We start from the raw sequence: 16600 nt of genomic DNA, 5'->3' as shown, positions 1-16600 counted from the left end.
TCTTTCCCTTTTTTTTTTGTGTCAAAAGCAATGATTGCATAGGACCGAAAGCAATTGGGAGATCGGGTCCTAGATAGTATTAGGCACATGGAAGAAAAAGTTACTGTGGAAGCTCTGAAGCTCACTGAGCAGCATTTCACCTAGGTGTGATTACTATCATTTGTGCCCCGGGTTGGAGCTGACCCCATGTTCCCCACTGGGGGGGCAATTCAGTGTCCGCTTCCTGATGGACATCTGTCCATGATGCAAAATCCTGTGCCACCGTGCTCGAGCTTCCTCTTACATTTTCAGGAGGGAGGCTAGGGACTGCACAGGCTGTGGAAAGCGAGCTTCACTTCTCGTTCTCAGGAATGGTCCCGTCTCATTAGGATCAAGCAATGTGTGTAGGAAAGCAGCCCTGCCATTGCTCTAGCTCCCTGCGTACTCTAAGGATAGATATATCCTCAGTCCCCAGGAACTGTCAGCTCAGAGTCTTTCTCAAATGACAAATTAATGGTAGATAAATAGAAGAAATGGGAAGTAAAGTGAAGTACCATTTTTTTATGATTAAGAGAGGGAGTGATGGAAAAGATTCATCCTTCCATTGTAGATAGGAGCTGTCACTTGGAAATCTCAGCACATAGGCACATTGTTTTCAAAACAATTTTGCTAAATATGTTGGAGAAACAGCAAAGACAGATCAGTAGAAATTTCTCTTCCACCCCACAGGTCGGGATCAAACACCAAGAAAATTCATCTTCCTAGAGGTGAGGGGCCAGAAGCTCAGCAGATCAAACAGTATCAGTCCATAGATGTCAGCTGAATATCACTGATTTATTCCTGTCCAGTATCTGCCCTCTTGTCTTTTAAAAAGGTGTGGATAGCAGGGAGAAACCAAATTAATCTCTTATATCTTTGTTATCTTGTAGCCTGAGGGATATATCCTAATCTAGGTGCTCTCCTAACCTCTTTGCTTAATGAAAACAATCTTAAGTTCTGGGTATTTCTCTGAGCCTGCTGGTCAGGTTGGTTCCCAGCAGTATAAAATGGCTGTGGCCTGGATGGATTTTCTGGTGTAGGATGCCTGCACAATTTGGAACTCGGTTGGTGTCTTTTCTACACTTGCTTTCTTTCTTGCAGTGCACCTCCCCAGCTTCAGTGGTAACACTGACAGTGAGAGAGAAAGGAGCAAATGAAGAAGAGTGAGATGCTGTTCCTTTAAGATTTAATTTTCCTAGTCAACGGTTGCTTCTATTTTTTTCCTAGCTTATTTTGGTTTTGTTCTTCATGATAGCAGAAAGAACAGAGTCCATGCCCCTTGTTATGTAAAATCAGCTGCACTCGTGCCCTTTGCATGGAATCCTTTCGCTGTAAATCGTACCTGACACAGGACAGATGTTACACAGGCACAGCCAGATGTGCCTGCCTTCCACAACTCCACGAGCCACTGGCACCGCAGCGGCGGGAGGCAGCACAGGAGGCTGGGGCAGCGCAGGGGAGTGAGCAATGGAAGAGCCCTGGAAGGCTCAGCCAGGGTCAGTACCAGCTATGGGGAAGTTTGATCGAAGGTCCAGGTGGAGCCTGTTCTCACCTTTTTGGGGGTGAGCGATGGGGTTTGATACCCCATGGAGACCTCATGCACTTGCAGCTGGATTTGGATGGCTGTTTTGCATGTATTTGGCTGTCCTCTGAGGCAGAGGCAGCCATGCAAATGTCAAGCAATGGTATGGAGAAAAAATATCAGTATAATTTTAAGCTTCCCATGGGTTTGGAGAATGGAGATTTAAATCAGAAGTCAAAGGTATCAGTTGCAGTTTTCTCATTAAAAAAAAAGCTACATTATTTCAGTCTCTCAGATGAGAGCTGAAGCTATTAACAGCATAGTTAGTGCTGGTTAAACCTTTATTTGTCAATCACTTTCCATTTGAAGGTCAGAATTCCCATTTCTAGACAAATACACTGGTCGTAAACTCGATTTTCCCTGTCCTTTGAGTCCACTTACCTTTCGGTCTGTTCACCCCCGTCCAGGAGCAGGTGTGCAGGGCGGGCAGGACCTGCTGCAGGGCAGGAATGATGTACCCTGCCAAAGCTGTTCGCATCAGCTCAGGCAGGGCAGGTCTTGCCAGGGCTGGGTGAGGGAACACGTTTGGAGCTGTGGCACACTTGTGCTGAGATGCAGTAACTCATCTGTCTTTGCTCTTTCCCGGGCATGAGGTAGGTCTGGGCAGGCAGCTACACCTGTACCTGGTCCCTCTGGCTGGTGGGTTTTTAATGCTGTCTCTAGGGGAGAGAAAAGGGCTATTTTACTATGCAGATTCTGCGGGGTAAAGGCCTTTCACTGCCTTCACCTCACTGCTGTTACGTTTGGCTTCAGTATTTCATGTTATGGTGAGTTTCCAAAGAGGCTGACGGTAGTCTGCATCCCCATCCCCTTATCCTGCATCAAACTCCACCGTCCTTTAACCGTGCAAATCCTCTCTGGCAGAGGTATCCTATAGCCTTTCTTTCCCCACTGTCCACCTACAGCCTGTTTTTCCCTCGTGTGCTGGACTGCCAAGATGACTCTCCGATGCTGATGGTGGAGAGGCTGTTTTATTTGTATGACCTGTCTTATCCAGGGAAGTGGTCGATGTTTGGATAATCATGCAATTTCAGACAGACCGCTTGTCTCATTGGAGCATAACAAGCACTGACAGGGCACAGGGGAGTGTATGTGTGTGCATGCACACATGAGACGGGGAGTGTGATGGTCTGAAGCAGAGCATTGTTCAAATTTGCCCACCAGGTCAGCAGCTTCAGGAGGAGCTGATTCCCAGCAAGGCACTGGAGGCAGAAGTAGGAGCGGTTAGTGCTGATTTCAAATGCATCTCCTTCAGAGCTGTTTCTGGGGCAGAGAAAAATCTTGTTAACACCCTCGTCTCCCCACAAGTCCCCTCTGCCTGCCACATTTGCCTCTCCAGGCTTTCCCCATCACTAGCTGAAACTGTTTAAAATGTCATCATCTCTCTGCTGGTCCTAAATTGGCCATCCGATGTGGTTTTAATGCTCTATTTCCTATGCCAACCAGCCTTGGAAACAGTCTCCATTAGCTTGCAGGGCTGTCAGCCTCACATCTAGGGTAGCTGATGTTACCTAATGGTTAGAGCACAGGATGGGGAGTTGGGTCCCCCTGAGTCTGACTTGCTTTGTGCCCAAGGACGCATCCTTTCCTTCTTTATTCCTACCTGCTGGTCTGTACCACGGGGCTCACAATGTCAGACTGTTTCCACAGTATTGTGTGTGCTTTGCTCCCACCTGGCTGAGTTCAGGCATTGCGGTCGCTGCATCTCTGCCAGGCTGGGGAAGGGCTCGACCCTTCTGTTGTTGCACCGAGAAGCTCTAGAAACACTCGCATCAGCAAAATTCTTTGCTGTAAGGTGTTTCTAGCAAATTAAATTAATTTACCTGTGTTTGTCATTATTGTCCCCCCACCCCCCTTTCTCTTTCTCTCTCCACCTTGATGTCAAAATACGCAGGGAGTCATGGATTAACCCCTTTACAGGCACAGTTTCATCTTGGGTGACCTCACCTGCGTGCACAGCCTGCTGCACTCACGTTGTGCCCCTATTGCATCTGGTGCTCAGTGCAGACATGCCACGGAGTCTCCCAGTCCCCTAGTTGCCTGTTTGGGGACAGGAGTGTGTGTAGGCTGTAGGGAGGAAACAAATTCCCCTGGCCAGAGTAGTCAGGAGTAGTGCTGGTGTACCAGGGCAGCACTGCTGCCGAAGGGGATGACTCTCTCTGTGTTAGTGATGGAGGGCAGAGCCAGTTGAATGTGGCTGCCTTGCAGCACACCGCTGGCTTGGCCTGCCAGGGAGTCCTTGAAGCCCTGATGCTTTGTCATGGCAGGCGTCCCCTTGCTCAGTACACCCGAGCAAGCCCTGCGGCTCCAGCTCTCACCCTGCATCCCTGTGTAGGTGATGGGACCCAGCAAGCCACAGGAGTGTGGGAAAGCTGTTTGGGGCAGCCGCTTCTGCACTCCTCCTGCAAACTTCTGTAAACATGTTGCTAATGGGTTCGAGAGAAAACCCTCAGAAGAGTTATTGTGCCAAATTTGGAGAGTAATTTCAGTCATTAAGGTGCGAAGCGAGGGATTTTAGTGCCGCTTTAAGTGTAAATCTCAAGGCAGCTCCAAGGATTGGAGTCGTTGATGATCCCTCCTTGATTATTATTAGTGGTTCTAATCTTTCCGGTGGAAAACGAACAGAAATGACACCCTCTTGTGTCATATCTGTTGCTGATTTCTGTGAACTCTTCTTGTCAGGCTGTGCAAGGGAGATTCCCATAGTGGCATCATTCTCAGGTGGGAGGGAAAAGAGGGCTGAGAACTGTTTATTACTGCTGTGTGTTTAATTAGATATTGGCAGTGCTTTCTAACTACTGACATATAAAGCTGCAACTCCCACCAGGCTAACGGCATCCTCATCTTCTTGGAGTCTTGCTTTGTCTTTATTCTGGTGGCCAGTGCAGAAAAGTCATGAAATGGGTGTAGCTGGATTCTTTGTCCACTGGAAGGTCTTTCCCACCACCAGAGCCTTACAGAGGTCTGGTAGGACGCACATACCTGGCTGTCATCTGTGCTTGGCATTCCTCAGCACTAAAGCAAAGCAAATGGCTGGGAAAGAAAGGCTTGAAAAAGAGCATGTGTGGTCCTGACATGGGATGTTTTACACCATTATAAACAACTGCATGGCTAAGATTTTCCATGTGGCTGATGTTTTGGAGTTCTCTTAGTGTTTGGGTGCTGAATGGGTCTGGCTTTTGGAAAATAACCAATAGTCTACCTTTGAAAATCATCCTGTTGCACATGTTTCACACTGGGCTCCCTTATGGCTGTGTTTCCTATGCTGTGCACGTCCCTTGAAGGTCACAACATGGAGCAAGTATGGAATTTCCTTTAGAAGTAAACATAATTGCTGATTGCACTTGGTACTGGGGAATTAGTGGGTGATTTTTGTTGATTAATGGAGTTAGGACAGAAAAGTTTGGGAAAAGGAAGAAGCTAAGATCATGACCTTTTTTAAATTTGTTTGAAGAAGTTTCCCTACTCTCAATGCTTTCATTAAATTAGTAGTTCTTAGGAGTTCTCTGTGTGCAGATAGTGGGAAAGTGTGAACCCACTGAAAGAACAGATTTATTTTCCCCTTTTTTTCTTGAAATTGGTTCAAACTGAGTTAGAAGGGACAAACTGAAGCTGAATATCGGGAAATATTTTCTGGTGTCATGGCGTAATAGAGCGGAAGAAACTCTCATGTCTGTAATGGAAATGTTGCTTGTGTAATTTGTAGGAGAACTGGGCAAAGCATGGGAGGGCAGAGTCCTGGGGCTAGCCCTGCAGGCAGCTTGGTCACCTCTGCCTCTCACGGTGATGTGATGCTACTGGTGCCAGAGCAGGTGTATAAAAGCAAAATCTACTTCATGCAACAGGATTGTGAACTGAAGTGAAATATATAAACAGGGGAAACTGTCAGAGTGCCACGGAGATGTCATATAAGCCACTGAACTGTGAAATGTGTATTTGCCTCCTCCTCTTCCCCACAGTGTCATTCTGGACAGTCTGACAGTTAAGAAAACAATAGACCTGATTCTCATTTACAGCAAAACTATTTTAACATGCTCTTACGATGCAGCAAGGCCTTGAAATGAGTGTAGCTGTAATCGTGGTCCACTTAAAGGTCTTCCCCACTGCCAGAGCTGAGTGAAGAGGCCTTAGGATAAATAAGATTGAAGCCCGGACTGTTTAATAGTCCATTTGTACAGCTGACATAAGATGCCCCAAAGGGGGGGTGCCTTGTGCAGAAATGACGGGGCCTTTCCAGACAAAGAGAATCATTAATGTTGGCTGCAGGGACTTGCAGGGCTGATCACCCTTTATTTTGATCTTGCCGGATATAAGGCATGACTCTGTCCCTAGAAAAAAGACTTTCACTGGGCTAACTCAACATCCACTCTCCCTATTCTTAAGTTGTTTCAGAGGATTGCTTTGGGCCCTGCGAGGCATCCTGGCTCTAAAAGGGATGGATCACACTTCTTTCAGGTGTGCTGCTCCTTCCTCTGCCTTCAGCAGCTTTCCTTATCGTTGCCTCGATGTTTGGGCTGGGGGGAGGCTGTCTTCACTGCTTCACCCGTAAGCCATCACTCCTCAAATGACATGTGAAATCCCCTTTGGAAAGTAAGCAAAGCATAGGCTGTGGAGTGTGTTCTCACAGAAAATTGCTGTGGGTCCCTCTCCCCTTTGAGGTAAGGGTAAATCAAGAACCATGAGCGCACCTGTGTGCATGTGTCTCCTAGTCGTACTTTCAGGAATTCATTGAAACCCAATGTGGGACATAGCTTCCCAATCCCAGTCTCAAAATGGGGACAATTGCCTTGCCTTGCCTGATTGTCCCCATTTCTGCAGTAATTGTCCTGCTTCTCCTTCTCCCTTCCTCTTAGATTTTTTTTTTTTTTTTTGGCTGCTTCATAACACTATTTGCACTGTGCTCTTACCATCCTGGTGTAAGCTACAGGGCAGGGGCAGGATCCCATTTCAGGTTCAGTTCCCAAACGTTAACATTCTCTTCACTCTTTTCTCTCTCCTGCAGGTACCTGATCAATGTCACCTTTGAAGGCAGGAATTTGTCGTTCAGTGAGGACGGATACCAGATGCATCCCAAACTGGTGATCATCCTTCTGACCAAGGAGAGGAAGTGGGAGAGGGTAGGACATGTTTGGTAATTCTCAAACTGCCTCAGGGAGGAGGATGGAGGAAGGCTCCACGCAAATAATCTCCCCCGCTCCCCCCTTTCTGTACTTCTTGTCAAGATCTGGCAATCTCCTCCTTGCATCCTGGACTACTGGTATCTTCAATACCCAGGCTGCTGTCTTCTCCATGCGGGATGTCATTACACTCTTCCATTAGTGTGCATAAAAAATTCATCATCTTCCCTTCTGTAACCTCCGAACATAAGTTTTCCTGCCTTTTAGAGAAGAGGCCTCCTCTGTGTCATGGGTTTCAATGGCAGAGACAGAAAATATTTCTCTGCATGGCTTGGAGGCAGTGAAGTTCTGTATGCAAAATGACTGTGATTGAGTTACAACCACACTTAGTAATATATTCCAGTGTTAACTGTGCTTGATATATCTGTCCAGTGTCATTTGCAATGGTGCAGTAAGTAGGATGTGTACGTGAGATCGTATCAAGTTGTTCAAAGATCCAAATTTGCATATTTCTGAATAATTTGCATGTAACCCAAAGCACCATTTTAGAAATGGTGTGGATTTCTGTGTTGGTGCAAAGCTTTGGTTCATTTCACCTCCCCCATAAATGTCAGTGGTCCAGGCCCAGAACAAGCACTCCCAAAAGGTTTGAATTGAAGTAGAGGGGGTAGTTTGAGGGCTAAGAAAATACAATATAAGAAAGTGACGGGGGTGAGAAGTTATAGCGAAAGCAAGGAGAATTCAGCAGAGCAGTCAATAGATATGAAGCAGAGCTTGGTCTGGATAGGATCATGTGTACGGCTTAGAAAAATGTGCCTTTGCCCCACCAGGCACAGAAAGCCTTCTCTCCTTGGCTGCTTGTTCTCTGCATGGACTTGCAAGTGGCCTGCATGGCCAAAGCTGGGAAGAAGTTCACAGGGAAATGAGAGTGAAATAGGGACCTGTCAGGAGAAGTGTATTTAGAAGAGGGCTGGAGGAACAACTTTTGAAGGAGGCAGAAGAGCCATCTCATTAGTCCCTGGCAGCCACTAAGGTCTGTCAGTAGTTGCAGGAGTTTGAGGAGAGGGTGGAAGAACCCAGCTTGTGCCCGGTTTCCAGGAAGACCCATCTACCTCATGGTCTTGGCACTGTGCAGACCAGATAAGAGTGTATGGTCTGGGAGAGTCAGCAGAGGTCTCAATGGGACAGGAATATGAGGAAAACATCTGGCATAGCATCAGCATGTGTGGACAACTCTGGGACATGTTTGGAGGCAGGCTGGCTGGATATTGCACAGGGGGTGGGCCAGCAAGGCTCAGGCTGCAGAGACCTCACGTCAGGGTCTGTCTATCACAGAACTAGATCCTACCAGGCAAAGTCCAGGAGGATTTGTTCCTAGCTGGCACCAAATTTGTTCTCACAGAGGAAAACTCCATCATCAGAGCTAGAAAACGAGGCAGTAGCAGCATGAATCCTGCTAGGGATTATTAGCAGGGCTGGCTGTAGGGAATCTGTTGCTGGAATGCTTTGCAGGCTCTGGGGAGGCACAGCTAAATGCAGTCCTGTTTTTATCCTGCTTGTCATATGCATTACCCTGTTGCACCCTCAGTGAGGGCTTGGAGGCTTCCATGAGTGGTGAGAGGGGTTGTTCAGTCTTTGAGAGCATATCTGTGGTCTCTCAGATGAAGCAGACAATTAGTGGAAGGGACACTGGTGAGCTGGAGTGTTTTGGGCTCAGGACCTGCTTGATCCTGGCTGTCTGTGCAGGTTACTTGGTATCCTTTAAACCAGTTCTTCGTTTCGTAAGAGCTGGAGCTGGGTTGAAATGAGACTATGATGAACTATGGTATTAGTGGTATGAAAAGCCCATAGTGCTTCCTGAACACGAATGTTTTACCTTGAAGTGGGTGTCTTGGTCACTGAGAAGATCAGAATACTACCATCATCAAACTCTGAGCTGTCTGAATTTTACACTGACAGATTCTTCCTGGAAAATGCAGAACTCATCTCCAACATGCTCTGATCACAAACAAATGCCTTTCATACTTGGAAGCTCACATTCTTTTTCTTAATTTTCTCCATTCAGTGGAAGTGCAGCCATTAAAACATAAGGGTGAAACAGAGCTCTTTGTGGCAAAGATCATAATTTTGTTCCGTCTTTGTGGAGACTCAGGCAAAGCAAAGTGCTGGCCCTTAACAGCAGCTCCCAGGCAATGCCACAAAACAAGCCATAAATCGTTCATATATTATTAGCACACAATCCCAATACCTTTGTAAGTGAATTGCTTTGCAGTGTAAAATCATCCAAACTCTCACTAATTTTTGCTAAATTAGCAAGGTACTTTGTCCTGGCAACTTCAAAGCAATGTACAGAAGAAATTGCGCAAAGCATAGGAGAGTTTCCAAGTCAAACACTCAGGTGGTAGGAGATGAGAGATGAAAGGCTGCATGGGAAACACTGATTCAGTCCACTTGTGTGCATTCACTATAGCTCAGTGTTTAATTACATCGCTGCACGCTTTTATCCATAATAAGGCTCTGTGCCTGGAAAGAACATCAAGAGGTCATTTAGTCCCTCTCTATGCCCAAAGGAGGGATCAACCAGACTGAAATTATTCCTGACAGATGTTTTTCTCACCTGTTCTGAGAGTCCTTCGATGCTGGAAACTCCATGAAATCCTGAGGCAATCTCTTCCATGGCTTCTTTCTCCTTACCCTGGGAAGTTTTTCTAATGTCTAACCTAGATTTCCCTGACTGCAGTTTAAGCCCATTACTACTTGGCATCTCCCTAGTGGACTTAGAGAATTGTTTATTCTCTTCCTTTTTTTTTTAATCTTCCCTATGTCTGTTCGAAGGCTTCTGTCATGTTGTCTCCCAGTTGTCTCCGCTGCAGATTAAACAAGAATTTGTTGAGTCTCTCCTGGTAGGTCATGTTCTCTAGTCTTCTGATCTTTTTTTTGGTCTCCTCTGGATTTAGTGACACAGTTTGCTGCTCTGTAGAGATTGGTGTAGTTGATTCTTGAAAGATGGCATATAGGTTGTGAGGAGTACATCTCATAGAGTATATGTGTATAAAGAAATGTTTTAAAACAGGTGCAGAGCCTTCCATTCTCTGAGCAGCAAAGATGCAGATAGTGACTGAAGTGTTTCAGGATTTCAGGTCTGTGAAAGTTTTTGAGATTTTGACTTTTCATCCCAATTTGGGAAGAAATACCTTCAAAACCTCACCAGTTATTTCAGAACAGGAATTCATTTTCCAGAAGAGCTACAGCTGTCGCCAGGCCCTGATGATGATAAATCTCCTCCTCGGTCCTTCAGACAGACTGAAGTCTGGTAGGGCTGACAATCATGAAACACAGCAACCACTTTCTGGAAAGGGGCAGTAACCTGAGCTCTTCTGCTTTTGTAGCCATGAGTAATGATTCCTCTTGTGATAAGCAAATGTGCTGCATTTCATTCACTTCTCTGTTCTGAGCTCCCTAGGGGCAGAAAACTGCATGCCTTCCCTCACTACCTTTTAATTAACTAGTTAGTAGAGCTCTTTGCTTCACTGGCCAGTCAGCCTACATGTGTTTTGGGTGCCTAGGCACCCCTGTTGTATTTATCATAGCGGGGCAGGTATGCGGCTGGAGGTGGTGAAGGAGGTCCATCCTTATGCACTGTGAAGGGCTCTGCCTCAATGCAGCAATGAGCTGGGGCCAGAGGTCATGCAAGGTAAGCCAGAGGCTTAGTACTACACTAGGTTTTGTGTCTGTGGGTTGTGATGTTTTGTGTGGGAAGAGTTTTCACCCAGGCTTTTTCTTTACCGGTTGCTTTCCTCCTCTGCTCTCTTATAATCCCACATATGATGAGTACTTATTTCTGGGTTCGTGATCCCTTCGTGAGAGCTGGCAAGTGCTGCTGTCCAGCTCTTGCTCACATCTGTCTTCTCTGCTCAAGCAGGGCACAGCAGTCCTGTCCCATTAGCTCCCAGCTCCTCCTGCATGCTTTCCCCCAGCAAATCTTGGGCATGACACAAATGTCACTATCTCTGTGGTCCTCTTTGGGATTCTTTCTCTACTTTAATTTCTAGTGAGTTTTGCATCACTTCTATCACCAGGTTGTTCCCAGCCTCTTCCTTTTGCTGGTGCTTCTCTGCCTCTTCCCTTAGGTGTGTCACTGGGGATTCAGAGCACCTTTCCATATGGCTCATGAAAGCAACCTCTTGTGCCACCCAACAGAGCCCTTTGATTCTCAGGCTCCCTGGGGCTCTCTTACCACACATACTTCAGTAACTCTTGCTTCTGGCTGGATGAGCAAAGCCCCAGGTGATGGGTTTGGTCAGCGTGCCACTACAAGCCATTTTAGAGGAGGACAGCTGGGAAACTTATGCTGAAAGATTAATTCTCCCTTCTGTATGTGCTAATCCTCTGCCCCTATCAACCCTCACCCCCCTCAGCAGATAAAATGTTTGCCTGCTGCTGCTCCTATAATTATCAGTGTTTGACTTTTGAACTCTCGAAAATCAATTAGCAGCATCTGTTCTGCTTCCCCTAGCCATTGGTGTGGCCATGATTACAAATTCACGGACAGGCTGATCTTAGGCTGTTCCCCTACACCAGTGCACACATTAGTGCTCCCTGGGATTGGGGCCATTTGCTGTGACATGCTGTCAGCTGCCTCAGTGACTGTAGAGTTCCAGTGCTTCCTAATGCTGCAGTAGGGTGAAAAACAGTCTCTCTGCCGCATGGGCTTTCCAGAGGTGTGTTCAGCCTGGATCGTAGTCCAACATAAGGTAAGTTTGCGAACTTGTGTGATCCCCTCCCCTGCTTGGGCCAGAGCAGTGTTATGCCCACCTGTGCTTGGGAAGGCTTCCCTCAGGATGTGGGAGGGATCTACAGAAAGGAAAGAAAGATTTAGAAAAGAAAAATGGAAAAATAAGGTTTGTTTTATCTAAAAAAAGAGCAAGGGGAACAAGATAAATCTTTGGACATCTGAATCATTGTTGAAAAAAGGACATTCTGGTCAGTTGTGTTTCCTGCCCACAGTAAGCAGAAAGAAGATATCTTGCTAAATTTTCAAGCAGAAAGAATTAAGTTAGATATGTAGGGAGCTGTCTAATTGTTAGCATGGTGAGACATGGTGAGGCTCATTTGCTGATGAGGCTCATTTGCTGGAGGACACATAGAAAAATATCCAACATTGCAGGGTCTAAATCTGTCTTGTCCTGCCTCAGAGCTGGTGGATGCAGTAAGTGATCTTTTGTGGTTCTCTGCTAGCCTACATCTCTGTGATAAGATGAGCGAGATGAACCTGAAGAGTGTCTCACAAGAGACCATTTATTTGACAGGAAAGAAAAACTGAATTATGGACAAGCTGATCAGCAAAAACTTCAGGCCTGGTCCAGTGAGGACATCATTTCTGCAAGCTTCTACCATGTACCTTTTGTATGAGCAGAGTGTTAAAACATGAAAGCTATTGTGGATCGCTGCAAATAAAATCCCTTATGGAGGCACTTGTCACCTCCTGCAGTCTGCAGCTTTGGAGGGCGGATGAACACCACAGAGACACTGAAGAGACTGTAGCTTTTGATGATGATGATGCAGGCTTCAGGCCTGATCTCACGTCTTTCTGTGCATTAAAAGAAATATTCACCATGATTTCTTTGTGTGTTTCAATGTCCCAGTGGCAGAAATAATGGGAGCAGGGAAGAGGACTGAAAATCTAATCAGTATTCTTGGCTCTTAATAAGGGTCTGTGTGGTACTGGCCACTCCATGATGAACCAGTAAGAATCATGTACCTGTGCAGCAGAAGGAAGGATTTAGATTTTTTTATTTCATTTTCTGATGAAGGCTTTTTAAAAATAAGAGAGGAACAAGAATGTAGGGTTGTGAGGTGAAAACTGCAGCTGTACAAATCCACGCATCTTCTCTGAAGGCCCTCCCCAAAAGATGACTAGATTGTTTGAGACAGTTTCCTCCTTGTGTTGTCTGGTGTTGACCTGAGCAAGCCTTTCTGATCACTTACACATGCATGCACAGGTATGCTTGCCTCCCTGGGGTAGAAGTTACTGCCTTTGGTCAGGTTCTGCTCTCTGTGTGGAGCTTTGGCATCTTGACAGCATGTCCAGGGACTTCAGAGAGGAAATGGTTTTTATCCCACCGACTCCTTTTATGGTGAGACAAGATTGGATTGTTTTTGCCAATGAGTCTTGTTTTGCTAATTTCCCTGTGTACATGGGGATTTATGACTCATTGTCCCTGAGGAGAAATGGCATAGGAGTTTGTTTAAACCTACTCAGAGTTAGTGACTGATTCTGTTCCCATAGAACCAGTTTTTAGAAGGATATAGCTTCACTTAGGGCAGATGGACCATTCTGGATTTAAGCACATATGGCTGAAATTAGAATAGGAGTCTGTATGTGTATTTCCCCCCTTATTTTTAAATCGTTCTTTCTGGACATTTCTCTAAGAGACTGTAATTTGCTGAATCCCTTGCTTCTCATTAGGCAGCAGGATTGCATCAAAGAATACATACTTTATGGATACCCTACTCCCAAGTGAGTGTCCCTTAGATACCTGATCTAGGTCACATCTGATGGGTCTGTTGATGACCCTGATGCAATCAGACAACCAGATGGCTTTATTTGTGCACCTATGCTGCACCCACTGCCAGGATTTGGCCTGACTTCTCACAGTTGCCCGGGATGTAACTGTATGTTTTTGTGGCTAATTCTGGCCACGTTAGTCTTACACTGACTCCTAAGGAGAAGGGCAGATGCAAGTGCCACGCAAAGCTCTCCTTATCAGACGATAAATGGAACAATCTTTCTGAAAAAGCCTCCTACGTAAATCTTGTGGACATGCTGATCAAATGGTATCTTTGCTGACTGATTGTATCAGAACATTAGATTAGATTACTGCATCCTGCAATAATGAGCTAGTCCATCTCTCTGACCAAATGGGACACTAGTTCGGTGTCTCCTCCTAACCACTGTATATTATGTCAGTATAAGCTGTTCGCTCTCTTTGCCTTTTGCTGAAGCGGTTCCTGACTTTGTTTGCTTGAATTTTGGAGTGTATTTGTATGATTCATGAGCCTGCAGAAAAATATTCTGGCTCTTCTCCACCAGGCCCTACTCCTTGGCTACCGGAGGGAATTCTTACATTGAAACAATGACAGCTTCTTGGAGAGACCTTGTCCTCTAATGCAAATCAGATATTGGAAAATCTGGAGATCTTTATTAAGCCCAGGCTGTAGTTAGAATGCCTCCTACCATTTCCGTACTGGTGTTGGTGATGAGGGTGATTGTAGCTATCTGACCTTTACTGGGGTTGCCAACGTGACTCCTTGGACAGATCAACCCTGAGAACTGTGCCCTGTGTACTAATGTTGTATACCATTCAGGCAGAGAAGACTGCTGTTGCCTTGGTTGTGTTCTAGATGAGAGCTCTATTTTGGGGCTTTCTTACAGCTGACTTGATCATGCCACACAGCAAGGGGGTCACCGTTCCCCCTTGCTGCGTGTACATGCAGCCACCTCTTGCACATCGTCGTTGCCGTTCCCCGCACCCAGTTACGGGCTTGCGATTCCGCTCTGCCGGGAGCTGTGTGAACGCTAACCAGAAAGGTGGCTCTTACCCCAAAGTGCTTACACTTTAATTAGAAGACAAAAGGCAGCAGATGGGTACAGATGGACCAACGGGGGAGTCAAGGGAACAATCAGACAACATTAGTCAGCATGGTAGGCAGCAGGCTTTACACACCAACTGCCTAACTCTTGTGAAGGCTTTGATAGGCAGCAGAGAATTATAACCGGCTTTGTGCAGGCTTATGGGTGCCTCATCGAGAGTGTGAAGGGCAGATGGGAAAAAGCAGTAAAGGTGCTTTTGCATGCTTGGAGAGCTGCGTCTGAGAAGGTGCAACAACTCAAAAATATCCAGTGCTGCTGGAAAATTTCCAGGCTTCTTAAATTCCGAGGGGATAATCCTAACTTTAGAGAAGACCAAAAAAACCTGTGGTAAGGCTGCATCTTGCGATGCCGCACCACCTCTTAGTGCAGGGCTGGTGCGCTACTGCTAGAGCCACATTGATTCTGGTCGAAAATCCTCCTGCTTGCCACCAGCTTGGAGGTTTCCATGGCATGTCAGATGTTGCTGTGTATCTGTGTCCCTTTCATCGTGAGCATTTCATTGATTGTAGGAATGTGTTGTCTCAGCATGTTGACAATAAACATCCATATCTTAATTCAGGTGATAGCTGAGCTGCTGCGGGAAGATGAGATTTCAAGCATGGGTAATTAAATATTCCTATCACAACGCAGTATCAAGGATCCATCCTATCATCCCTGATCAGGCCACAACATCCTCAAAAACACAAAAAGGGGAATCTGACTTCATTAGAAATGAAAGAACGAAACATAGCTGTTGTTTTGTGGGTTTTTTTTGTGAACGAAAACAAATTCATATTTCTTTTTCAGTCCGCACAAAATATTTTTCTGACCTAAAAAAAAAACCAAACAGGTAATTTAGAGGTTGTAAAAACATTTTTTAACATAGACCAGTTTTGATATAAAAATGTCATGTGAAAATTAAATTTTCTAAAGCTTTCATTTTTGTGTATTGCTATTTTTAAGTAAAGCATGTCATTGTGAAAAGTCTAAGTGATATATGCTGACATGCTAAGAATCCCCTCCCTTGCCCTCTCTTCAGGCCAAAGCTCTTATTTAACTTCAATCTGGGCACAAGAATGACTTTTTCTCCAAACTCCATTTACAAGTGAACAGACTACTTATCAGCCCAACAGTAATTGTTCCAGGTGTACTCCACTTAGGAGTGACACGGGCAGGTTGTGTGTCCTACAACACCGAACAGATACACAGCACAGCAAACTTCACTTTCCCCTGTGTCGTCTTCAGCCACATACAAGTTGCCCCAGTGCCATTGGAAGAGGCAGTTTCTTTCCCGTTGCTTTTGGTGGCCAGACTATGCAACAAAAAAGACAGCTGAGGAAAGCATGGGAATTTTGATGGCTTTAAGATTTGAAATTTGTTGAAAGATGAGGGCAGAGAGGAAGCAACCAACCAAACTGAGTCCGGAGAAAGTGCTAGCATCGCTTCTGCTGAAGGAGACTCACAGTGAGTGAACGTGCTCCCAGCGCCTGAGGGTGTGTTTTCATCTGTTCAGTTGCATTTGCTTGAGACTCTGTCTCATGTTGACGACATCTTTGCTCGGCCTGTGAATCCTTTGCTTTTTCTATTTTTACATTTCCCGAATGTTTTTAACTGGAGGCTCTGTTTTCCTTCCATGGGGCTTTAGAGAAGGGAGGTGCTGCTGTGCCCTTATCTGCATATTTATTGGACCCTACATTTTTCTTTCCTTTGCCTTTTTCTTTTGGTTTTGTTTTTCTTTCTCTTCCTCCTCTTCTTCCCCCTTTTTTTTTTTTTTTTTCTGGCCAGGGTTTTGGCAGTTTACTTTTCCTGGAGTAGAAGTCTGGCCACATTTGCTTCTGAATGCATTTGAAATAAATTTTTCTTAATAGGAAACTGCTCAGACTGTTCTTTTCAGTAAGGAATAGCTTGTTTGTTGTGTCTTTGGCTCAGTTTCTCTCTTCTGGTGTTGGTTCTGGCCAGAGTTTCTGTGCTTGGTTCTCACACGCTCCTTGCTTTGGGTTTGAATCCTGGTTGTGTGTGGTTGACATGGCTTGACACTGACCTGCATCTCTTGGCAGTATTTTTTACTAGACCAGGACAGTTTTTCCCCTGTGGTTTTGGCCGCACTGTTATGCGTTAACTTCTTTGCTGCTTTTCAAAGGTATCTCAGTGTTAAAACTGTGGTTATCACTGGAGCTACTGTGTGCTTGAGTTACTCTCGCTGCTCATGAACTCTGGCATGCGTTTAGTGTCATCGATTTGAGCATACAA

At 45.6% G+C, this 16600-nt stretch overlaps 1 protein-coding gene across 1 annotated transcript in view; it reads left to right on the top strand.

Moving 5' to 3' along the window:
* The window catches only part of GRIN2B (glutamate receptor, ionotropic, N-methyl D-aspartate 2B), a 207281-nt gene that overhangs the window by 123008 nt on the left and 67673 nt on the right, over positions 1-16600 (top strand). Inside the window, exon 4 of the mRNA XM_009895224.1 lies at positions 6603-6717. Coding sequence (XP_009893526.1) covers positions 6603-6717 — 115 coding nt within the window. The remainder of the gene's footprint in view (positions 1-6602; positions 6718-16600) is intronic.

Source organism: Charadrius vociferus, unplaced genomic scaffold (genome assembly GCF_000708025.1).
Source record: "Charadrius vociferus isolate BGI_N301 unplaced genomic scaffold, ASM70802v2 scaffold251, whole genome shotgun sequence".
Taxonomy (NCBI): Eukaryota; Metazoa; Chordata; class Aves; order Charadriiformes; family Charadriidae; genus Charadrius; species Charadrius vociferus.
The sequence above is the reverse complement of the archived record's forward strand: the minus strand, read 5'-3'. Positions and strand labels throughout refer to the sequence as shown.